The sequence below is a fragment of the Orbicella faveolata genome, unplaced genomic scaffold (assembly GCF_042242905.1).
Source record: "Orbicella faveolata isolate gen_17 unplaced genomic scaffold, um_ofav_v1 contig_14, whole genome shotgun sequence".
Taxonomy (NCBI): Eukaryota; Metazoa; Cnidaria; class Anthozoa; order Scleractinia; family Merulinidae; genus Orbicella; species Orbicella faveolata.
The window spans coordinates 19,932,526-19,959,008 of record NW_028301541.1 but is presented as its reverse complement, the minus strand read 5'-3'; the positions used below and the strand labels follow the sequence as shown (position 1 = coordinate 19,959,008).

Here is a 26,483-nt window from a genome sequence, read left to right as displayed (position 1 = left end):
CGATGAAAACCTCGACTTTTTTACTAGTGGAACAAGTACAAGTCGAAACAATAATGTTATAAAAACAATTTTATCTTTTTTTGCTACGTTTTCCGGTGTTTTTGCAGCGTTAATTCTCGTGAATCACTCGTTACAATGAATCTCCCAAAATATCGAATCCAGCCGATATAACGAACCTAACGCTAAAATGAATCTCCTAAAATAAGGCATTCTACCCATATAACGAGTCGTACCGTTAAAACGGGATAGAGTGACAATACTAAATTAAGCAGAGGTACCTATGGACGGATTCGCCTAACGTATCTACGTCCTTGTTGACAGCCAAGTTCATGTGATGATTCGTTTGGGAGATTACAATGATATAACTAATACTGTTCAGCTTGTACATACTCCCATGCAATCGGTTGCGTGTGGCAAATTGCACAATTGTAACCTTCCAAATGACTCATCATGTTATCTGAATAGACCGTTTTCGATTCATAAAAACTGAGCTTGGCAGTGAGGCCTAGAGGACACAAACAAAGGAAATTGAAAGACCGTGTTTAATCATTTCTTTTGTTTTTGTGTCCTCTAGACGTCACTAAAAAGCTGAATTTTAATATTTCGAAAGTGGCCTTTTGGGTGGCAACAAGGGTGTAAACACGTTAGCTAAATACGTCTATTCCCTCCGAGATTAGGCTTACATCCAAACAAAACTTAAGAAGGACAACAAGTTTATACAACATGTAAGATTTTATTGATAAAAATAGCGTTTCTTTTCTCGTCAGGCATAAACAAGTTTTGCCGCTGCGTATATTTCTGACGTGTTCAATAAACAACAGTTTTTCTATCAATAATATTTACAATGAAGGATCCAGGATTTTGCTTGAAAAAAGATTACAGTCTTCCCATGTTTTGCCAATAACGGAGAAATAGTGAACTTTCAACTCAAGTTGCAATATCGTCAAAATCTAAAACCCTTTAAGTCCCAAGAATGATAAACATCAAAATTTAAGTATACCTGATCACCAAATTCTCCTAACTCCATAGGAAATGTATGAAGACTAGTAATGAGAATTTGAATATTGATGTTGACCAGAGGCTAAAATCTTCATGTATCACAAATTTCTCTAAGTTACATCAAAAGAAAATGAAACGAAACGAGAAACGAAACGAGTTGAACATTTTGATCCCTGGAATTAAAGGGTTCGAGATATTAATTAAACAGGACGCGCTACAACGCGCGAAGAACCAGAACAACACATTTTAAAACGTATTGTCTCACTCTCAAAGACTGACCGAATTCGAAATCGAAAACAAGGTCTCAAAGAAGCTGGACCACATGAATGATCACACACTAGGGTTTCATCCACAGATTTACAAGTTAGAATCACCTTGCACAGCATAATAAACAGTACCACATAAAAGTACAGCTCAACAGCTTTCATTTGAATGGTCACATATTAAGGTTTCATCCAGACTTAGAAGTTAGAATCACCTTGTAAAGCATAATAAACAGTACCACATGAAAGTACTGCTCAGTAGCTTTCATTCCATTCTGAAAGTGGGAGCCAGTGTGCGCAGCTGAGTGAAAGCGTTACATTTTGTTTCAGCAAAAGAGCAGTTGAGTCTAGAACCCCAGTATGCCAGGCAGAGGACAAACAACGGATGAACGAACGAAACTTAAAGGGGAAAACAAGTGAATTACCTCAAAGTTCAACGACATGAACAGGGACATAAAGGAAACAAGGATCGTTCGCGGAAATCACGAAGAATTCCCGATAACTTCCCGATTCTTTCTGTCCAATCAAAAAACTAGGACGAACACCGTCGTCATCACGATGCGTCACTGTTACTTAGCAACGTCTCTAGCGAATAACGCGGCTTATTTACACTTTTACTTCCGACCGAACAGGGTCCTTGCTCGAGAATCAATACAATAGTTTAAAAAAAGACTTAAAACGGACGAAAAGAAAAACGAAGATGAAATTAGTGATCCTAAGACCACTAACACAGAATCCATCAGAGAAATTGTAAAAAGCATAAAAGTCCGTGATTCCTACGTAAAAAAATTTAAACATTGTTTTCCTAAAGCACAAAAATGTTCTCCCCAACGAGACCCCCTTGAGAAATCAATTCCCCACTATGATAAATAGTCAACCAAAGTTTCTGCACCTATGATAAATTTATACATACATATGTAGTATAAATAGACTAATCCTTGTATACTAGTATTTATCTATACACATTTTTCCCATTGTTCCCACTGTTTGCATAGTTGAATTTCGGAGGTAATGAGCCTTGACACTGCATAGGAGCATAACTGGTCCGCCACTGAGGGAAGTATGCGCCCGGTGATGTGCTGTAGCCGGGGGGAGCATGATGTGCATCCCCGGGATAGTACTGCGGCAGGGATGCAGCATATTGAGAGTGACCTGGCGAGGGAAAGTTCAGCGAGCCAGTTGGAAGAGAAAAACTGGGCAGGGCATAACCAGACACGCCAGCCGCCGAGTACTGGCTCCCAGGAGTCGGGTAAGCCGGATACGCAGACGAGTAGACCTGGTAACAAGGAGAATTGCCGGGCATTGGAGCGTTGGGTGCCCCGCCCTTCAACTGCTGCATGGATGCCACAGTGTCGTTAAGATTCACTAACGGAGGATGAGGGTCGCCTCGTGAGGTAGTGCCTCCTCTGGGCTTCTTCTTCTCCACGGGGCTCTTTCCATTGCTGGGGCGTTTCTTGTGGGCAGTTCCACCACCGCCGCCGTTTTTCGGCGTACCGCCATTGAGCTGGGAAACGCTGTTCGCCGACACCTCCTGTGACGCCCCCAAAGACTGATGCCGAGAAGAGTCCGAGCTCGTTTCCACGACAACAGGGCTAGGTGTGCCGCTGACCGGGCTACCACTATGCCCAGAGCTGTCGTCACTTTCGGTGTGAGTCCCGCAAGAGCTTGTGCTATCGCTATCATACTGGACCAACAAACTCAGAGCTCCAATGGCTTGACCGGGAGTTTTCTTTTTCTCTTTTCGCTTACGTTTCTTTGCAGGAGGCTCCGAGGTTTGCTTTGCTGACTGGCTGGGCTTTTCAGAAGCTTCAGAACTGTGAAGGAGAAATTATTATTATTACATTAATATTAAATTATTATTAAATAAAAATTAATATGCAGCAACAAGCGTCATTTCGGAACCCGACTTTTTTTCCAAGCAAAATTTCCTTTCAAATATATGGTCTGAGATTGTTGAAACGAAACATTCCTTCCAGCAATTAGTCTAAAAATAAGTCCACAAAAAGCCAAAGACCTCGTTTACTGCAAGAAGGTTTTACTACAGTTAACGACACATTGGCTTCTCTGGGCTTCCTCGCCTAAGATGCATAGATAAGTTGTAAATATATTTGTAAATGGCAAAAATAAAACAAGAAACAAGAAATAAACTGCTCTGTCAAGTTTTACCTGTTTTTCTTTAACTTCGCAGACTCTCCTTCTTTTGTGGGCGAAAAGACACTTCCAAATGAAGGCAGCGACACTCCGGTAAGAGAGTGCAGCCTCGGGGAGGGTGCTACAGGTATCGGGCTACGAGCAGAACAGGGGTTGCTGTCCACTAGCACAGGAGCCTGGCCTTCTAACACCGCTGACCCCGCCTTGGAAACTGACGACGAGATGGATGGAGACTGGGGAAGAGTTTCATTGGCCATAAGACTGCTGACCTCCGAGTCGGGACTCGCGGACTTGGGAGCCTGGGGCACAGGAGAACAACGCTTCCGGCCTGACGAATTAGTTGGGCTTGTTCTTTTTTTAGGGCTGGGTCTTTTTCCGCTGGGAAGCGGTATCATATCGAGAGGAATCTCGGGAAAGAAGGTGGCGCTAGGGTTTTCTGTTGGGGAAGAAGTACTCGAAGATGTCTTGTCCACGGAAGTATTGGAGGAGCTCACCTCGCTGGACGCAGTTTTAGCGACGACAGTCGCACGATTTGCCACAGCAGTTTCTTTACTACTGCGATCCTTGTCTGCGAAATGATGACCCAGAGAAGGGTCAGTCTTTGGTTCGTCCACTGAAACCTCTTTACGAGGACTATCTGTTTTTGTATCTTGGAGAGGAACACGTTTCGACACCACGTCCGAGACCACATTTGATTTACCCTGACCCGGTGGATCCACTTCAGTGGGTGTTCTTACAGCGGGTGCAGAATGTGAATCAGGGCCCGTAAGAACTGGAGCAGGAACACGACCACTTCTGTCAGCCCCTGTGGAGCTCTGGGCCATATTTGAAGGGGCTATGCCGCTAGATTCAACACGACAACCTTGCTCTGGAGGTGACAACTTTGGCGATGATGGAGATATTCTTCGCTGGTGTTGGTTCACCTCGTCTGAGAAAACTGATGTTGGCAATGGGTAAGTGCCAGGGCTTGTCACAAAAGGCATGCGGGTTTTACTTGATATGTTTGGCGAGTTCATGTCACGCGACGAGTTCATGTCACGCGTTATATGCGCAATGCTGAAGTTTGTTGAAGGTGACTTATTTCTGGCTTTAGGGCTGCCATTGCTGGTTGTTGCAGGGCTCAGGTGCCTTTTTTCCACTTCTCTCCCTTTCGGACTTTTGCTGTTCCCTGTTTGGGTTTCCGGGGTTGAACTTCCGAGGTTGTCAATAGTAAAAGGTGAAGACCTCTTCTTGCCTGTTGGTGAGGTTGCGCTGCGCGTTGGAGTCCGTTGAACAGAACTCGGCTGCTCCATGGAAGATGTGACAGCTCCAGGCAACGGACTTGCAGAAACATTTCCTACGGGAGGGGTTTTAGGAGACTTGGATGCACTCCTACTGGGTAGAGATGGTGGGGTATCCACGTGTCGTCTTTGTTCTACTCTAGAGGAATCCTGGATAGAAGGAGCTGTAGCTAAAGACGTTGGCGTTCCTAGAGACCGCGCAGCAAGGGATGTTGCTACAAGAGGCGGCGGCTGTTCAGGCAACGTATCATTCAGCAGATCGCACAACAGTTTGATACCAGCACTGTGGTCCGTTGATAAGTCCGTGTTTGGAAATGGAGCTCTGCCCACGTATGATAACTGGTTGGTGGAAACGCACGGGCTCTGCGAGGCACTGGAGAACGAGGGCGTTGAAGTTGTCGTGGCCATCTGTGTCGCGAAAGTGTTCAAGTATTTCTCTGTAGAGGCAGACAGGGAACTCAGGGGTGTGACGCGAGAGGTGGGTGTCCGAGAAGCGGCAGCAGACATGATCGACAGAGGACTCAGCGGAGAGATGTAAGAGAGTCCATTCTGAGCGAAGGACACCATCGGGGGCACTTCGCTGCCAGATGTCATAGGAGTCACCTGCCTAACAGGTGTCGGTGTCACGGGTGATGTCAGCAAGGACACGGGAGACAGCAGCTCGCTTCTAGGGCGGGGTGAGGCATTCACTGGTGTCACTGGAGAGGTGATAAGAGGCTGAAGGGGACGAGAGACACTTGGTGACTGCCTCACAGAACCTGCTGGAATAGAAGGAGAGACCACTGTACTAACCGTCCGTGGGCTCAACAACGCTGGTGAAGACGGAAGTGAGACGCTGGCGTCCTGTTTTGATTGGTTAGTCGCACGCGACTTCTTTTTAGCGCCGTTTCCTTTTTGACTCATTTGCTTCGTGTTAGGAGCAGAAGTGATCGCTCTGCCATCTTTATCGATGTACGTGACCATCTGCATCGGTAAACCTACAGATTGCACCAAATAAGGACGACAAGCATTGATAACTTGAGCTTGCGTACTGCAGTGATGTGGTTGCGCCTGGGATTTGGAGGGATTCATCGATGAAAATGGAACTGACATAACTGCTGATGATTTCGAAATGGGACTCGGAGACGAATCACTCCCAGGTGAAATTGAGCCTAAAGACTTCTGAGAATGGCTGCCAAACAAACCGGGTGAACCTAAACTTGCAGAGGATGGAGTCGTTACTGCCTTCATGGTTTGTGCAGAAGGCACCATAGAGATCCCTGTACTTGTTGATGCGGATACACTTGTTGAAGACGGTGAGGGGGAGAAGCTAGTCTTTTCAGGCACTGCCTTTCTGGAGTCCAGTTGGTCAACCTCGCTCTGTAGCTTGTTAACTTTCTCAACCAATGCCTTTCGTTTCGCTAACTCTTCGTAAAGGTGGCTCATTAGGCTCTCTTGGACTTTAGCCGGAGAGTTCCCCTAAAAAGGTAGGCGAGTAATGTGTCAGTAAAGCTCGACAAACCATTTTCCTATTTAGTCTGCATACATTACTCATACAGGTAGTTCTTAGTTGGGAAAATTAGTCGTACACACCAGTAAGTTCAAACCACTTTGTTTGGCACAGTAAACAGTACCACATGAAAGTACTTCTCAATAGTTCAGTTTCATTTGAATGGTCACACACTAGGGTTTTGTCCACAAACTTTAAAGTTAGAACCACCTTGTACAGCACAATAAACATTACCACATGAAAGTACTGCTCGATAGCTTTCATTTGAATGATCACACACTAGGGTTTCATCCACAGACTTAAAAGTTAGAACCACCTTATACAGCATAATGACAAACAATACCACATGAAAGTGCTGCTAAAAAGCTTTTGATTGAATGGTTACACGCTTAAATGTCAACAGACTTCAAGGTTAGATGAAGACTTTTTTAACATACCAATTTTTGTAGAACACCAACTTCTCCATTGGCGGGCTTTCCGTCCTTCGCAAAATTTCTTTCACCCTGACGAAGACATCAATGTATATTTTAATAAACACTGTTTTGAAATCTAGTTAGAAAACGTTTACGTCCAATTTGAGAATTATTTGGATGGCAAAACATAACGCTCAAATGATCACTCTCGATTTACTACCAACTCCCGTGCGATCTCCTCAAATTTGAATCTGCTTAAATTTCTATAAAAGTCGATGGGTTTCGTTCCCCAGGTCCCGTCTACACTACGCTGGAGGTATTTGAAAACGCAGCTTTATTTCTACGGTTAGGCCTACCGTCCACACTAATCCGTCACGAAAACGGAGCTTTACGAAAACGCTCTTCAAACCGGAGGAATTTGAAACCGCCGGCTTTACGTGTTAGTGTGGACAAAAAAGATTTTGATAACGAAGCTTTTCGGAAATGATGACATCACGATAATCACGTGATTTCCATGACCGAGTTTTCCTCAAACACAAATCCAAAATGACCGGTGATTGTTGCGTTTTTAAATTCCTCCGGCGTCGTGTGGACGGAAAGCATTCGATGCGCTTTCAGAGTGAAACCTCCGTTTTCAAATCCCTTCGGTGTAGTGTGGGAAAGGCCTTAGCCTGGCAGTGACCCGTTCTGGCTTGATATTAGTGTTCATTGCACGGAACAAACTAAACTGAACAACTTTAGTTTCCATACTTACAAGAGAGTGGTGGTTCTTGTGTTTCTCTAGATGTTTAACTTCCTTCTCCAGCCGTTTGACTTTGTCTTTCATCTTCTTGTGCTCTCCTAACAGCTCTCCAGCCTTCATGAGTAGCTCTCGAGGAGTCTTCGCTGTTAAGCCAATCTACAAAAAGCACAAGACATTCAGAGCGGAAAAACGTAATAAGCATGCGCGGGTTTTGACCGCGCGCAAGGATCCAAGATTAAAAAATAAAATGGCGGGAATTTTGTCGATCGTCAGTGTAAACAAGAAAAGGCTGCGAAATTTATACGTTTTCCAAATTTTCCGGTAAGTAGCAACATCCTCTCGTCACTAATGGAAAGCTGGTGTAATGTTTTCGTGGGCAATCAATTTTTTTCGGACAAGATTAACATGATTAAGCTTTTCCGAACCCTTTATTTCCCCCCGCCGTAGAAGAAATTTCGGTGTGAAGGCACATGTTTTCCACACAAATCTTTACACATTGCATCCATAACAGTACACCACTTAATATTTAAGTAAGAGAGCCTCCCAGCAGGTAGGGGAAGTCTAGTTTTCTAAACAGTGAAATGCCGAAAAAAATTCATGTTTGCCCAGGTATGAAAAAATCAACCGAGCGACATCCTCACGGTTCTTAGTACAGTCGGCCAATCTCTCCGCCATGACAACCCCTCTTGCCTGAGCCCGCAAGAAGGAATGCGCAGAAAGAAGCGCAGTACGTTTACCGCTCTGAAGCACAGACACTGATCATCAAATCGGAACCAAGGTCGATGGAGTTGTCATAAACGTCGAATCTTGAAATCCGTCTCAATCTCAACCATCTTTTTTCCATTTTAGTTTGTTTCCTCTACGTCATCAGTGTTAAGCCCAGGTGAAACGTCGAACTTCACCTGAGACGAACTAAATTGCTATTTGAATTGATCCAAACGGTTAGAGCTTCACCGTTAAGTCAAACGATCGACCAACACATTCTATCCTTCTGATTCACACGGATAGAACGCGTTGGTCGATCTAAATTTAGTCGGACGAACTCAGTTGAGTCAAATGTCGAACTTGTCATGAACTTCATTCGCTCAGTTTAGTTCGTCTCGTGTGAAGTTCGACGTTTGACCAGGGCCTTGGCGAACTGCGTTTCGCGGTTTCCTTCGCTTTGATTCAAAAGCTCATTCAACCAAACCATCACATCAGCAAAATAAGAATTTAGCACAGGCATACTAGTAATGGATAGACTAGTATTAGATCTACCAACCTCGTTCATACGTAATTGAAGATTTCCTAAAGCTTCCTTTTGTAACGAATCAACATGGTGTTCTGCTTGACTAACTTTTCCCATCAATTCTTTCTTCCTTGCCTGAAAAGTAGACGCTCTTATTGTAAGACTGTTGCAAAGATGTAAGTAACAAAATTTCGGAGACGTGGGGATGCATTTTCTTAAATTTAACATGAGTTATGGACGTTTTGCTACTGTAGTAAAGGTCCGGTATTCTTCGATTGTTTGCTTTTCAATTAAATACGTTTTACTTCAATTTTTTTCGCAAAATGTAACAATGATACATAAATAACAGCCTCCATTTCGCGTGAAAATATATAAACGATAGCCTCCATTTGACGCGGAAATATCCTCGGATATTTGTCCGCGGACATTATCTGTTCCGAGAAGCGAACAGTTTTCCGAGAGCGTAGCTCGAGGAAAACTGTGAGCTCTGAGGAACGGGTAATGTGCAGGGACAAATATCCGAGCCTATTTCCGCGCCAAACTGAGGCTATTGTGTTTAATAACCGTCAAAATTTTTTCGCAACAGTGCGGTTTTTAAAATTGGGGAATATCACTCGGATATTTCCCAGTTTTAACTGGGGAATATTCAGTCACGTGAGGCGTGCGCGAGCGAAAATATTTGATGGATTATAAGCTCGGATATTTGTCTGCGAGCATGATCTGTTCCGAGAAGGAAACAGTTTTCCGAGAGCGCAGCCCAAGGAAAACTGTGTGTTTCGAGGAACAGATCTAAGGACAACATTTTATATTCGAGCATATTTTTAAAGTCAAATGGAGGCTATGGTGTTTTTTATCTGTGAAATATTTTTCGAAGCAGGTACAGTTTCGAAAACTGGGAAATACCATTCGGATATTCCCCAGTTTTAGCTGGAGAATATTCAGGCATGCAAGCGAAAATATTTAATAGATTATAACACGTAATATCTATCTTAATGTACAATGACCATTTCTTTAATTTTAACATTGTTATACAAATTATTTACCTTCTGCTCCTCAATCTGTCTCTTGAGATTTTCTTTGTATTCAGATGAATGCATGTGACAAATGAAGTGAAGAAACTGGTAACGGTAAACATCTGAAAACAAGGACAGAAAGATGGCATCTAATAAATCACTGCTTTGAATAAATTACCGTGTATCAGTACTGCAAAATTACTATATGCACATGAACCCTGTAATAACTACTACAATAGGCTCGATTTCCACCCTGCACTCAAGTCTGGTCTATGTTGCTACTTGGGAGGGAGTGCTGGCTCCTTTCTCGAGCAGCGGCTGGTAATCAAGCCTACTACTACAACAACATACATAAACAAACATTTTGAAATCATTTTTTTCCCATTTACTTCAAATATGTCATTAGAAATGCCTCATTCTTTTATGTTCCTTTAAAACACCATAAAAAATCATGAAACCTTAAAGTAATAATCGGCAAATAGCACTAGCATCCATCCATATAATTCTCTGTTGGTAAGGTAAGCCTACATGGCTCACAACTCTGATTTCTGTAGCATGAAGTGACCACTTATACATTTGATGAGACAGAGGCACTGTGAGAGTAAAGAACACCTGGCCTGGGCTGGAACCTGGAATGCTCGATCCAAGGTCTTCTGCACTAACCATTAGGCCACTACCCCGCACCTAACTCTCTCTTATGTAGGTTTCTTGAATTTTACAGCCATGCTATCTTGACTTACCCATAAGCTGTTCCAGGGCAGGGAAGCACTGCTCTATACTGAAGCTGTTAAGTATGGGTGGTGGAGATGCTGATGAAATTCTCATTCCATGGCTCTGGCCACTCTTCTTTCGAAGGCTCTGAAGATAAGTATTGCAAATGAACTTAGGATGATTAAGAAAGAAGTGGGAAGGACAGGTAAAACTCTTGGGTGGAAAGAAGAGAGTGCATCTTGTTAAAGAAAGCAACACATTGATCTCAGCCCTCAAAGAGGAAACTGGGCTTGATTCCTGCTGCTTTCTTGGGTCCAGTTCCTGATGCCCCCCCCCCCCGCCCCCCTTTGAGATTAGGGGGAGGGGCATGGGCCCCTTCCCTGAACAACAACTGGTTATCAAGCCTAAAAAGAAACTTGCTATCTTAACAGTGATCATAACTGGGCAATGTCTTGTGATGCCTGACTCAACATCAGAATCAGCTCCGAGGGGGGGGACTCCCATATAAAAAGGACAGGGGTGCTCGTCACAAATTTTGAAAAGAACCCCTAAGAGGTGCCATGATCCTATTTTGTGGGTGTGGCTTGAAATGTTTTCACCTCTAAGAGGTATCAATTCTAAAACAACACATTAACTGATACTTGTAAAGTTTATTATCAAATATCTCCTGTCATATTTTTTTCCGGCTCAACACCATAAAAGGTATCATGAAACCTCCTACTGTGGACTATGGGGCTGAACACCCTAAGAGTTACAAAAACCACTTTTTTAACCCCTGAAAGGTATGTCAAGCACCCTGTCCTTTTACATGGAAGTCTCCCCCTGGGAATAAGCTATGCTTTGTGTAGCCCTTTGACATCTCAGAAGGTTCAACATCACATACCTGTAAAGCAGCTACTGTTGCATTTTCCAAGGCTGTCACAGCTAGAGAGTCCCTCTGTCTTTTTTCACTTGCTTTGGATGTCTGCTTTGTTCTCACCTTTGTCATGGAATTTTTCTTAGGTCTTGGCTTTTGTTTTCCTTTTCCTTTGCTATTCTTCACACCCTTTTTCAGTTTCTGGGCTTTTTTGTTTTGCTGTTTCTGGTATTTCTTTCTAACCTTCTGCGCAAATGATGGTTGCCGTCCCTAAGAACAAAAAAATAAACAGTATAATTAGATTGTGTACTGTACAACTAAAGGCCTTTCAACTTATAAAATGAAACCTAACTGGTCTGTAAAACAGTTTGAGCTAAATAGTGTTGGATCCAAAATCTTCAACATCATCAGCTCTTTAAGCTCTGAGTGGGGCAAGAGTTGGTTGGGGAGGGGGGGGGGGGGGGGGGAGTGGAAGTGATTTCCAGTAATTTTTAAATGAACCCTCTTCATGGTACAGTTCCAGAATGTACCTGTCCTTGGCTTGAGTTTGTGAACCTAATCCTAAATGGTCACCAGTTCTGATTGTGGATTATCTGCTAAGGCAGGAGAGGGTACATGCATGTTACTTTACACTACAAGAAAACAGGCGACATCATACACTAATTTCAAGAACTAAACTTTCAGGCCAAATAATGCATCCAATTTTACGCAAACAGGGTCTCGTGTACAGCTAAGCAATTGCTGTACTTACCTTAGCCCCGCCCTTCTGTTCTTGTCCTACAGAAAGTATGTCACTGTTCCGTTCTTGTAGCACAATCTTGGAGTTATTGTTTCTCTTCCGGTTTCTACTCCCACTTTTATTTGCCTTGTTAGTAGCCTCAATTTGGTTGATGAGCTGGTTCCATTGGTGTCTGGTCGAGACTCCAAAGAGAACGTCATCCAGTTCTTCAAAGTTTGGAATGCTTGCCATTGAGTCACTTAAGCTGCTCGTGTCACTGTAGTCTCGGCCCTCCTAAAAAGATGTAAGACCAGAACTTATAGTTTCTGACAAAAAATAACATTTTGTTATTAACTGGTTCTAAAGTCCTGCAGATAGTCAGTTTTGTTTTCCTAGGAACCTTTTTATTACTCTAAGAAAATGTTGAGATCCTAAAGAAAGTTAAACTAGCTACATGTAGTTTCTCCAAAGAACTGGTCACCACATTTAAGTTCTGTAAGTCTCAGTTATTTCAAAATCTGTTGGTCAACAGTAAAATTGAGACCTATTTTTTACGCCATAAACGCCAATACAAAGCCATTTCAACCACCGTGAAAATAGAAGGAAATTAAGCGAAAGCATTTGGGTATAAATTAAACTGTTAAAAAATTGACAACACTTTTGTAACCAAATATGTTTATTCGAGGTTACTGATGGACTGCGTGTTCTGAGAATATAATGTTCAGTTACAGAAAATATCCATACTCCCCCCACAGAAGGGATTGGAATTTCCTGGGGGTGGGGAGTTCTGTAAGACCAAAAATTTATAGAAATGTATGAGGATCAATTGGAATTTTCAGAGGGGTGGAGGGGACTTAGAAAAATTCCCTTCTGTGGGGGAGGTATGAATATTTTCTGAAACTACACATTTATGTCTCACTCACTGCAAATGTAAATGTACTTGCTTCTCAATGACTAAAAATATCATATCATTTATATGCATTTAAAGTGTAAATATTGTAAAAAAACTAACCTTTCTTCTCTTGAGGTCAGCAAAATATTGCTCGAGCTGAAGGGAAAAAATGTTAATAATTACGCGAGTGCATAGTTAAATTCAGATGATTTTTCTCACTGAAATTCCTAGTACATCGAACTAAGCACGTGCTCTCAAATTGTGTCTACAGGTTGTTTACACATAGTGACATTACAACACAATGCATAGCTGCAGCTGGACTTAAACTTCTCAGACTCATTAATAATTCATCAAGTTTAAACAAATGAAATCATGACTGTGACAATGTTTGGATATCTGATCTTACTTAGCATAGATTTTTATGATTTTATTTCTCCATTTTCTCCTTTGTTTTAGTTTTGACTGAGAAGATATATTAAACACTCAAGACAGTGTTTGATCATATTTCCAAACACTTCAAACTTCGTCAAAAATACTCTGCTGCACGTCGTATTTTCAACTCTCTTCTCGATCTTTGGAAACGTGGTCAAACACGGTCTTCCGTGTTTGATATATTACATCTAAGATCAAGATTTGGTCCAATAATGCACAAACCACTTGGCCACTCTTCCTACACGTATATACTTAATTTGGCGGTCCTTCAGTATAGGTAGAACAATTTACACTGTACTCACCAAAGTCCTGTCAATGACATGGACAAAATATGAGACTGGTTTTCCTGTCCATGATACTGCACGTCCACTGGGCTTGAGCTCAGAAACACGTAGTATAGTGCCGATATCTAAAAAGCCAAACAGAAAAATTGGCATATCTGCTTGTGAGAATGCTTTGAAAGAAATACAGTAAGAACAGGAACAATAAAATTATTCTTATGCTAGAATGGATGCATGAGAAAGAAGCTCCTGGTTGGCAAATCCAATCTAAAAACGTAAAATCTCCTTACTGATTGTCATACAGTCTTTTACAAATAAGCGTTGAGCATTTGCTGATACATCAAAAAAGTACCTCCTAGCTGATAATTTCATTTCCTATATCACCTGTCTGCTTTACAATATTGAGTTTAAGAATCCATGACGGCAATGCCAAGGACAACATCAATTAAAAAAAAATTTATATTTTACCTACGAATCTCATGGTCATCACATCATCAAAGTTCCTAGCTCTCCTCTGGGAGTTGTGGTACTCTAAAGTCATTTACTTTGTTTATCACTGTCAAAACTATTACAAAACTAAAGGTGGAACACAGTGATAAACTTGGAATAGAAGTTTAAAAAAATTAGCCGTTGTGGTTCAAGTTCTCCAGACAATGCAGAATTTCGTCACATCACAATGTTGTTTTGCAAAGGACAGCAAAGAAATATACTGCACTAAAATGCACTTGTACAGCCACTGTACTGCTCATTAAATGTTTTGCTTCGCAACATCCTGTTGGCATTGCCATCATGGTTTTCTTAAACTCCCTATTGCATTAATCACGAGAGAAATCAGATGTCTTTGGCTCACCTGATAAATTACGAGAAGTGGTCCTGAAGTTTAGTGAACAAAATGCTTTGGATGAAATGATCTTGGCACCTGCAACATACAAGTACAAGTTAGCATTACAGCATCATGCTCCTGTTATCATTGATACCACTTAACGGAGATGCTAACCTAAAAAATTTGAAATCCAGGAGATCACCAATTTTACTTCCTTGGCCCTAAGAAAAGTTGTTCAAAGTAGAGCTCACAGTCTTGCTTTTTTAAAAAGCTAAGATAGGGTCTCAAGTTTTTTTTTTACAAGGCTAAGAAAGTCTTGATGTCCTGATAAGTCTTGAAGTCCTGAGTTGCTTCAATGTTTGCTTTTATAAGTGACGTCTGCACGTCTGTTATGCTTGTGTTTATAACACTCAGAAGTCTCAATCTTGCAATTTCAAAAGTCAAATTGTTTCAGGCTTGCAAAGAAAATGCCAGCCTTGCCTTCTCGCAGTCTTGCATTTATCGTTCACCAACCCTAATTATGTTTCCCCTTCCTCCACTAGATTAAGTGGTGTTCATTCAGATGAAAAAAGCAAATCTGAATTGATTATGAAGTTGAAGTTGCTCGAAAAAAGTGTCGGTCAGCAGTGGAACATTGAACTGTACAAAGGACAACGTTGCAAGGAAAAGAACATCCAGTCTGACTGTAACTTTACCATGAGGTGATGGCTTCGGATTGCCAACACAAATGATTATGCTCATAAAACCATTCCATTCCGGTCTCTATTTAAACATACCTTCTCTCATAGAGGCAAATCGTTCCTTCAGTTTGTGGTCCACTCCTGGTCCAAATGCAAAATTGTTGACAAACACAATTCTGTAGGAAACAGACAGAAATTAATTCATGGCACACTGGTGTAATTATTACAGTTCTGGACTGCAACATTGAATCCACAAGCCTAAGATATCATTAATAAAATTAATAAAATTTGATAAAAATAGTTTAAACAAGCTTCTGAAATAAATCTAGGCTATTTGCATCTCTTGTAGACTCTGGGAGAGTGTTCCACTCATGTATCGCATGACACAACAGTCTTTGCTGCCCCCCACTTGGGTAAGGCAAATAATTTATTGCAGGAAACCAATGAAAAGTTGAGGGGTAGGCAATGATGGATGTATATTTACTGGTCTTCCCCTGAACCAAACCACTGTACGCAAATACACCAACGATAATAGAACATTGTGGATATCAGAGTTCAATACTCACCCTGCAGACTGTATCTTTTCTCTCATCTTGTTGTCAAGGAAATCACCTTTTTCAAGCTGTCAACAGTAAAATAATATTTTCATTTAAGTTATAGTGAAGTCTGATAGTTTACAATCAAATCAACACTATTTGAGAGTAAGAAGAGGCTGCTAATTTTTCAACAGAGATCTTACATATGTCACAGTCCTCACTACGTTATCATGTTAAGGGAGCCAATTTTGGCATCACACAGGTCTTCTTTATCACATAGTAGGTACATAAGTAAAGTCTGCATGCAAGCCAAGCAGCCCATCAGGCCCAAGCTTTTCCCGGTTTCTGTAGCCTGAAGTGACTAGGAATATTTCTACTCCCCCCTGGATGGAATGGTAGTCCATTGCAGGGTTACCCCCAGCATTTGTCACACAGTGAGGTTCCACATTTCAGGGTTATTTTGCCCACCTTGTAAGGCTTGTGTGTTTTGCCAAACCAGCGCATCCATTTACGAAATTCTCTATCCATATCCTAAAAAATGAAACATGGTAGCAAAATTAATATAATAAAAAATAATAATGGGCAAAAACAGACAGACAGAGAACACTTGTGTTATAAAAATGTCAACTCATGAATCTATAATTTAAACAAATTACATGTCTTACTGGCCACAAAGTCTGAGTCAGGCCAGCGGCCTCTATAGCTAGAGTGACTAGGAGCATTTCTCCTACCCCTGGTTGGGATGTTTGTCTATCAGAGGGTTACCTCCCGGCATTTAATTTGCTGTTACCCATTAAACACCCAGTGGAGAGAGACACTGTGAATGAGAGTAAAGTGTCTTGCCCAACACATGCAATAATAGATGTCTTTCAAAATGTCCTGATAAAAAATAACCAATCTCCTACCCAGAACCTGCCTGTCTCTCGGTCAACACCAAGAACACAGACTCTAACCAAGTCCGACATGGAAGTCAGACTCAATTCAACTTTGATCATTTCTATAGACTTGGCCAAGTGCTGAGCAAAGAAAAGAGGGCCCTAGAGACAAGATTGAAAAACATCAATGTAAAATATTTACCTCAGCATATTTTGCCGGTATTTCTGCTTTTTCTATACCATAACACTCCTTCACATTTCCTGAAGCTGCAACTTGTAGCACGACCTGACCGACACCTAAATCAAACCACAGAGTATAAGTTAAACGTGAACATTATTTTGCTGTTGTATCTAACTGTAGTCTAATGTCTTAAAATGTTTTGATGTCAATAACAGTGTGCAAAGAAAACCAATAATGGCACCTGTTGCAGCTGAGCATCCTTACAGGTGAACTTGCCTGTAGTTGATGCAATTCACCTATGGTTGACATATAGCCAGGGCTTATCCCAATTTTTGTAGCATAAAGCAACTAGGAGTATTTCTACTCCACCTGGATGGAGGGTTACCCCTCACATTAAATTCTTTGGTACCCCATTTATACACCTGGGTGAAGATAGGCACTGTGGGTGTGAAGTGTCTTGCCCAAGAAAACAATACAATGACCCTGGCCAGAGTTTGAACTCAAGACCGTTTGATTCGGAGTCAAGCGCATTAACCACTGGGCCACTCTGCCTCCACAACCATAAAGTTACCATGCATAAAAATTCAAGGTAAGACTTACCACTTCCCAGATCAATAAAAACGTCATTACGACTCATGGGAACTTCCTTTATCATTTGGGCCACGAGCTCAAATGATGTTTCACCATATACCTTAAATCAAAACAATATTGTTAAATTGAGTTAAATGCAAGTTCCAAGATGTCTGTAAAATAATTGATAGTCATGTAAAAGGTAACAGCTTGTTGAATTCAAAACTTTAGAGAAGCAACATGTTATTGAAAGGCACCATGATTTGCACCTTGACACTTAACAGCCTTGAAATTTATTGGATATACCAAAGGAAGGACTATAAAAGAGATCCTAAGCCTCTCAATCTCAAGATGTTCAAGACCAAGTCCAAACTTCAACTTACAAAATAACAGCCCATTACAAAGGGAAGAATTCCATGGCTGTCACTTGAATGGTATTACATTAAGGTTACATCCACTGACTTACAGTCCACCAAACAGTACATGTGGCAGAATAAACAATGCTAATGAAAGTACTGCTCAGTAGCTTTCATTTGAATGGCCACACACTAGGGTTTCATCCACAGACTTAAAAGATGGAACCACCTTGTACCGTGTGATAAAAAGTACCACATGAAAGTACTGCTCTATAGCTTTCATTTTAATGGTAACACACTAGGGTTTCCTCCATAGACTTAAAGATAAAACCACCTTTTACAGCATAGTAAACAGTACCATGTACCAAAAGTACCGTTCAACAGCTTTCATTTGAATGAAAGACCTCAGTTACATGTAGATTTATCCTGAAGATGAAAGAATTAGGATAGTTTCCTAGTGTCACTCTTACCTCGGGAGAAAATGGCTCATAATCATTCAACTTATCAGGATCTTTAACAGAGTGACTGTAAACCTGCTGTATAATATGACGCAGAAGTTCTTGGGATGGCGGAACATTGATACATGTAGGAGGGGCACGGCCTTTCCACTGTCAAGGAAAATGGGAATAATACATGTATTTATTACAATCAGATATGACAATGTTAATGCTCTTGCCAACATTACTGGTAGCTACAGGAATGTTTTTTCTTGAAACTGAGAAATTATATGTATACATGCATACCAGGGCTGTCAAGTATGGCCAAGTATGCTTGATGGGAGCTTGATGGGTCCTTGATACCACAGGAGAACTTGACTGTTGTTGATACAATTCTAAGGTTCTCAGAAGAATTTTTTACAGACGGACAATTAATTAAGCATAACAGGTAGCGTAACGCGTCCATGAGCATGTCCCCTGGAAAATTTTGAACTTTTGCAGGTTGCCAAATGATCTCATGTATTTTGGGGGCCAAAGTGTTGTATTTAAAGGGGCTCAGTCACGGTTTGTGCATATTGAAAAGTTTAGCCTCAATTTTTCAAATTCGTCGTTTGTAATCGGTGTTAATCTTCTCCATCCTTAGCCATCCTTGTTCCTTTATGGTTTATCATTATCTCTTTTGTGTTTTTCTATCTTATTAAACTGTTATTTTCAGGTTTCCTACCATTGAAAGGTAATTTTGTATGTGGCCAAGATAACTCAAAATACCGTGACTGAGCCCTTTTAAGCACTTGATGAACTTATGGAAAACAAGTTGTTTATGAGCATAAAATTAGACATAGCACGTGTTTTCTGAATCAATAAAATATGTAAACTTGCACACAAAAGAAAATGCTACTATCCAACTGACCAATTTCTAAATGAAATAATAGCATATATTATAACTCCATGGGGTGTCTGGAAAACCCGAATAGCGAATAGCGAATAGTCGCAAATAATGAATAGTCCCAAATAGTGTGAATAGTCTCCAATAGTGCGAATAGCGGTGAACAGTCGCAAAAAGTGGTGAATAGTGACGAAAAGTTGTCAATAGTCACCGCTTTAGATCTAATATCCTGCGTTAATTAACTATCCAAATAAGCAACAGAATCAGTGAATTTAGTACCCTTTCTTCTCCGGACTCAGGCTAGGGCTGTCTATTGCCGACATTAAGAAAACAGAAAACACAAGGATAACCTAATAAAGATGTATTATGCTTTTGCAGTGGTTAAAACAGAAGAAATTACGTTTAGAAACACATTTTGTCCTGATAAGTGTCTGTGCTTTTTAGCGGGAGAATCCCATCCTTCGTTGCTTCATTCCTTTGAGATACTGGGTACCCTATTTGCTACGATTTGCCACTATTGGCCACTATTGGCCACTATTCGCACTATTCGCTATTGTGTAGTTCCAGAAAATATCCATACCTCCCCCACGGAAGGGATTTTTTCTAAGACCTCCCCACCCCTCTGGAAATTCCAATAAAGCTTCACACATTTCTTTAAATTTTTTGGTCTTAGAGACCTCCCACCCCCAGGAAATTCAAATCCCTTCTGTGGGGGGAGTATGGGTATTTTCTGGACCTGCACATTCGGGACTATTCGCTGTTCGCTATTCGCAACTATTCGCTATTCACTATTTGGGTTTTCCGGACACCCAACACCGTTTATCCAAACAGACGCCTACATTTGCCTTTACAGCTGGAAGAATTCTGCCGGCTGCTGGCTTCTACAGAGAACCCTGTAATTCACCCATAAAGTAACAAGTTTGTTACAGGTGTGAAGATCAAGGCTTCAGAATCAAAACTTAATCAAAACAGCCCTGCTATTTGAAATACTCCTGAATAATATGGACAATGACATTCTGAATTTGACCTTTTTATGGCATGATAGGGGCATTCCAGACCTTTGTGAAAAAAATTATGCTGCGTAGTAACAGGAAATGAGAACTTTCAAATTAGCTAATGTGAAAGCCTATCAAGTTCAAAATGGAAAACAAATTGAGAGTGATAACATTAGGTAACTTGGATAATTTGAGAATATTGTCTTCACTAAATTAAAGAAAACAATATTTGACTTCAGTTTTGGTTTAACACATCAATTAAGATAATATTCCACCAAAATGATACCGCTGAACGTAAATTTTATTGCTGCATGTCATATCGCCATGAAAAGTTTGCATATCAGAAACCCGGTGGAAATCTGTTCCTTTCACACAAACTGCCTCTGCATGCAAGCGTTAGGATTAAACTAGTGGATTTTTTAAATCAAAAATTAATATTTCAGCGACGGAATTGAAAATTTTCTCCTTCATCTGGTGTAAAGCCGCACAAACAGAAAAAATAATGACGGAAAACTCCGCCGACCTGTAAATTTGATTATCGGCGACATTGTTTATATTCCCTTCCGGTATGTCGAGTATTGCATGCATGGACGGGACATGAACGAGTCCGTTTATGTGAAGCCATCCATAATTTCTCACAGAGAAAGGTGTTAAACAATGCTTAAGCAACCTTACTTATCAGACGAAAATAAATATAACTATACAGCAAATTCTAAATCACTCGCCGGATTTTCCACCTTAGCCCCGGCCCTGCCAAACATGGTTTTGATTTTGCCTCGGGCGAAGTAAAGAGTCTCATAGCGCATGGTGTTCAGAAATACTTACCAATTGTAAAATTCCATCGATCGCTCTGTTGTATCGTTCGCAGAGTTTGGACATGCTCTCAAAGCTGTAATCAAAACACGAGCAAAATAATACTGACATGAGAAATGCAAGCGAAAGCCATGGTATTTTTAGTACGACCATCACATGAATATTGTTAATTTCACCGTTGGGACACGAAACCCCAATTTGTAATGGTATACACGACTTAAACTAGATTACCTGCTCGGATCAAACTCACGAAGAACATAGTTCTCAACAGCGAGTTTCAGCTCTGGAAAATCAGCACACACCCATCTAAGACAGAAGTGCAGAAGACAAATTCTGTTAATCGTGTGGATGCCTGCAACCTGTTTGTATAACTTATTAAAAAGCAAGCTCGCTACAGTTCTTCATGTTCTGACACAGAAGAGAAAGTAGCTTTGCTGTCGCAAGTTACCTGATGGTCTCCACAATTTCTGCCGCCTCATCTCTGCCGTCCTAAAAGTTAAACAATCGGGCAAAGTTTCAGGCAAACACGAAAGACAAAATTGACCTAACACGAAGTCTCGAACTCAAAAATACAGCACCAGCGGCAAAACTCACCGATTTCTGTAGCGGCCACGTATATACAATAGCCTCTGCTCCAGCAGGACTGTGCAACTTTAACTCCAGAGCCATATCGTTCCGTAAGATGTTAATGTTATCCAAAATCCTTCACCAAAGACTGAAATCAAGACCCTAGCCTTCTCCAGACGCCATTTTTGTTGCCACCTCTCAAATCCGCGACCGCGCCATGAGACCCTCAGCTGCACGCGTCCGATCACATGTTATTTCTAAGCTTTCTGATTGGATAAAGGACGATAAAATAATTGTGGTATTGTTGTACACCTGTGGCAAGCAAAATTTAACAGCGACACGATTCGAGAGTTTGAAGCAGACGGGTTCTCGAGCGGAGTTTTTAACGTGAAAGTTAACACGTCAAACGACACGGAAGAACACCCTTCAGTTATTCACCGGCCAATTAAATATCCCGTGGAAATACGTCACGCACTTTCGCTTCCCGTTTCCGCCTCAACACATATTTCGTGACGCCTACGTCTTGACATGACATATTGCATGTTTGTTTTCCAACTATAGGAAGTTCAAGTTCACTTCGACAAAAACTGACATTTTCAGCTCTTTCTCAAGTGAAGGAGGGGTTAAGTCGTTCAAAACATTAATAAACTGTAAAAAGGCCAAAAAATGAATTATTTTCACGGCGATTTCAATGTTTCAGCTAAAGCCGGGGGCTAAGAACCCGTTGCCACAGGACGGAAAATGATAATTTACGACCACGGGGAACTTTAAGCACTTCTTTTTTCCGTCTTGAACCCACACGATCACGAAGGCAGACACAAGAAGTCCAATACAAATAGAAAATGAAAAAGAGATGTATTTTCGCCATCTCGGCTTCTAGTCGGCTTAGTGTTTTTCCAGTGTTTTCTGGTGTTTTTCACAGTAGGGTTTCGAAAAATTACAGTTATTATTGAGATTATTGTGTCAAGAAGTGGTCCTAAATGAAAAGCGAGCAGAAGTTCACGAATAGCAAACTCTGCTCGTGGCGATCACACGAGGCAATTATTTTTAAGGGCGGAAAACAAACGCAAGTTTATCCTGTGTAAACAGAATATGATTGGTTGAGAGCATTTCTGCCGTGTTCATAGAAGAAGGGAAAATATTTCCTTTTCGACAAACTGGAATAAAAGTTGTGTTCCAGTGTTTCTTCCGTTGTTAAATTTAGATCTGAACTGAAGCGTGCACTACATTTTGAATTACCAGTGTTTGGGGGCGATTCACGGCTACGTGAGTACGGTCGATAGAACCTTCCACTGTTTAATTTCGTAGAGGAAGATTAGTCTAGTGGGGCCATGTTTCCGAGGGAGGACATCAATTAGCGGAGGAAGTATTAGTATGAGCCGAGTTAAGTAATCTGTTAAAACCAACTATCTATGAAAAAAATAAATAAATAAAATGATAGAAAAACTTTATTTAAGTGTCAAACCATGTAGCCTGGGAGAAACCCATACTAACAAAGGGACACAGACTATTCTAAAATAACTGAGCGACTATGCGCGCTCTTATTGGGCGATAGGTTTGTTTGGATGGAGTATGTAACCATGCACGGTTGTGACGTTTTAGATTCGCGCGCATTTTTGAGAATTATTTTATAAAAGCAATAGAGCACTGTGTTTACATAGCCTCATCTAAACACTCGGGGGCTGGGAGAATTCTCGAAAGTTATTCAAACCCTCGACTACGTCTCAGGTTTGCATAACTGTCTCGAATTCTCCGAACCCTCCTCGTGTTTAGATGAGGCTATGTAAACACTATGTAAAAGTGTTCTATTGCTTAAATATAAAATACAAAACTGAGAAGACTAACATTTCTACACTAAAATGTGAATAATACAAAATGCAGTCTAACGTGTTTTAAAGATAAAGTTAAACATTATAGGTAATGTATCCACAGCTGATCTAATATAAAAAGTCTAGAATTTTTCTAATACGATTTAAGAGTGTCAGTGTTGAGTTGAGGATACAACCCTTGATGCAGCGAGCTTCTACTAACTTAGTTAGATCTCTGCCACGAATGCGCCTTTTAAGCTCATAAAGTGTTTTGGCCGATCTGTCATCCGTGGACAGTTTTCTCCATAATTATTTGGGTCCTAAATGTCGTAGTGAGTGCCTCGTTCCCAGGGTTGCCGGTCGTTTAGACCCCAGGGCCCAAGTCGATTAATCGCCAGCCGGTTAGCCCCCAACCAGAAGTCGATTAGCTCCCATTCACGCTTGAAATAGACAGTGTTTTCGATTTTTGGTTGGGGGCTAATCGACTTGAGGGCTAGACGACCGGTTACCTGTCCCCAGGGCTGGGGCCGCCATTTAGTGAAACATGGTGTTTGCCGTAAAAGATCGTCGTTAAAACAACGGCCATTTTATACAATGTTGCTAGTTTATAGTATAAACGTGCCTGACAAACGAGTTAACTGATTAATTCAAGGCAGAGGATTTTCCGAAAAGGATCCTCGACCTCGTTGGTTAGTTGGAACCGACGGAAACTAAACCAATCAAGTCTCCCGCACCCAGGCGCACTCGGCCTACGCGTAATTCTCCTTTGCGATCGGTCAATTTCGTCGAGAAGTCTCTTGAATTGAGCAATGCACGCGAATTTTGCCGGGTGTGTCCGATCTGACTTAAATATAAGTACCTATGAAATGAAAAATAATTGCTACTACTTGAAAGGCTTTTCAAAAAACATGGGTTCATGATGAAGTTTGTCGAATTCTCTCTGAGGAATGAAGTTCAAATTCATGCTCACAAATTCTTTCTTTTATTCAAGCACTGGTGAATAAAATATCATACACTGCAGTCTTGGTAAATGTTATATAAAAAATTGACACATTCTCTGGCGCTATTCCGGTAATGGAAAATTGCAAAAATGCCGCGTTTTGGTTTAATGTTAAATTCATTCTTGAAACGGTCAGAGAAAACTAACAGAACTAGTGTTGTAATCACGTATGTAAATGTGTGTTGAAAGTAAATGCAAATAAAGTTTCGTTTTCAATACAATGATGATTCAATACAAGAAACTAAAAAATACTCTCCTTAACGAAACCTTGACTGCGAACCATATATAACTACTCTGATCTCATGGTCGAAGTGTCTTCCCGAAATTACCTTGCGCACCGCGAAAATTTTACCCTAGACCACTTTGCGCCGCTCAATGACAATTTCCAACAGGCCACGTTGGATATATCAATATTCTAACAGGGTTCCGAGGCTTTCGGGACAAACGTCTGTAATTAGTGGTGTTTTCTTTGTATCAAAGTGTCTTTTGAGAATTGAGGGACAAAAGGACCTTTGCAATTTTGACCTGAAAGCCTCGGAGCCATGTTAGCATATTGATATTTCGAAAGTGGCCCATTCCAAGATGTATCTCTATCGGCCGAAAGTTGCGGGGCGAAAAGACCAATGATGACAGACCAAGGAAAATTATCAGCTGTATTTATTATAGACTAAGCGTGGAGGTCTATATGTAGAAATATTAATTGGCTTCTGTAAATATCGACAAAGCGTGGAAGACAGTCCAGGTGTGCAAATATTGTCCAGCTGTATCGGCCGGGGAGAGTTATTTTGTTGACGTGGGCCGGTGCCAGCTGACTGAATAATAAAGGCACCCCTACTTGTTTGTTTATTTTATTATAATTATTTTTTTCCATTTATAAATATATTTACAAAATATCAACGTATAAGGCAAGGAAGGCCAGGTAAGTCAATAAGGCTTATGTAAAGGACTACCTTAAATATACCCAAGACTTAATAACAAAAGAATTAAAAAATTGCCAAAAATTATATAAAAAAATTCCATTTATACTACATTTATGAAATATCAATGTATAAGGCAAGGAAGCCCAGGGAAGCCACTAAGGCTTACGTAAAGGACTACCTTCAATATACCTAAGACTTAAAAAGCGAAGAAAATTGCTGTCATCTGTACACAAAAATTGATCATAATTTAGGATAAACAGTAGTTAAGCAAAGCTAAATGTACAAATGTGCAAAAGCAAAGGAAGACAAAAAAAAGCGAAAGCTCACACAATCATACTAACAGAAATAAAATATACTTACACCAAGAAAGATGACGTAAGTTTACAGATGAACACAGCAATACTAGAGGCATTTTGAATTTCAGTGCAGTGATGAGAGAATTAAATTATAATTTGGGGCTTTGAAAACAGAGTGAGAGTATAATTTCCTTACATTTGTCCCAAGAAAGGCAAACGAAAGGAATTCTTACACGTAGTTCTAGTCAATGTATTTATCCACGTCACAGTTTAAAGTGCACCTAACCCCCCAATTTTTTTTTCGCTAAAACGAATGTACTTGTTATTTGAAATGGTTCTGCGAAAAAATTTTTGGATTCCGTGAAATCCTCGATTTTCTGTGCCCCAACGAAATCTCGAAAATAGCTCCAAAACACCGCCATTTTGTTTCACGACCGAGTTTGAGGAGAATGGGTCCAGCGGCTCTTGAGACATCTACCCAGGAAGGTTCGATATCTCACGTCCTTTCATTTCCTTCAGGATTGTGCAATACACATTCGAAAAGTGCAGAGAAACGCCTTCCAGAGGTGCTATCGGCTGTCGCAGTAATATTCCAGATTTAAAGAAAGATATACTGTACAATTTACTGACGGTGATCGGCTAATGGTACAATAAAGACGTAAACGACGGTTGATTTTGTCGAACCGAAACAAGCGAACTGAATCTGTGAGAACCATTAAAGAATTCTCACTGGAATTTGTTCCGCAGACTTTCGAACGCTATTTTCATAAATTTTCTGCTTAAAGCTAACCAGAAATTTTTAGAAATACTACCGACAACCTATATCTTACAATCCAGCAGTATTTATAACATAACCGGCAAAGTTGTGTGATCCGATCATGATCAAGAAGCGTATTAACTGATATGTAAATAGGTCGCAACTGTACGCCGCTAACCAGCACTTATTTCTCTTTCGATTTAGATAAAAGTAGAAAATTAATCCTTTAGAATTACATCATAACAAAATTGTGAGACTCACAGAGTTTTTCGAAGGTTTGGAAATCAGCAGTGCGACAGAGATTCTGTGCAAAAGCGTCGAAAATATGATCGGGGAACATTATCTGCGGACCGCTTAGGGAACACATCCTGTTCGCTTATCCGACGAATTTCACTGCAAACTTTGAGAACAATTCTCATTGGTTATTTGGAGTTACGACTTAAAACGTGTGACAATGTGAAATCGGTAATTGTATGAAATGTTTCCTTCCACCTTGTTCTCGCAGCTTCAAAAAT

The 26,483-nt window shown here is 40.8% G+C and overlaps 1 protein-coding gene across 1 annotated transcript; it reads right to left on the bottom strand.

The window, feature by feature from the left end:
- Positions 1-713: 713 nt before the first annotated feature.
- Positions 714-21,586, bottom strand: LOC110066696 (uncharacterized). The gene is made up of 22 exons (XM_020773940.2): positions 21,215-21,586; positions 21,069-21,109; positions 20,852-20,926; positions 20,633-20,696; positions 17,960-18,097; positions 17,164-17,254; positions 16,585-16,679; positions 15,976-16,038; positions 15,538-15,593; positions 15,068-15,147; positions 14,319-14,387; positions 13,490-13,596; positions 12,876-12,911; positions 11,897-12,157; positions 11,173-11,415; positions 10,319-10,436; positions 9,609-9,700; positions 8,599-8,700; positions 7,350-7,493; positions 6,620-6,685; positions 3,429-6,151; positions 714-3,076 (listed from the first exon to the last, which is right to left on the bottom strand). Exons 1-22 carry the CDS (start codon positions 21,287-21,289, stop codon positions 2,215-2,217), a joined length of 5,601 nt encoding a protein of 1,866 aa, XP_020629599.2. The 5' UTR covers positions 21,290-21,586; the 3' UTR covers positions 714-2,214.
- Between the last annotated feature and the right edge of the window lie 4,897 nt (positions 21,587-26,483).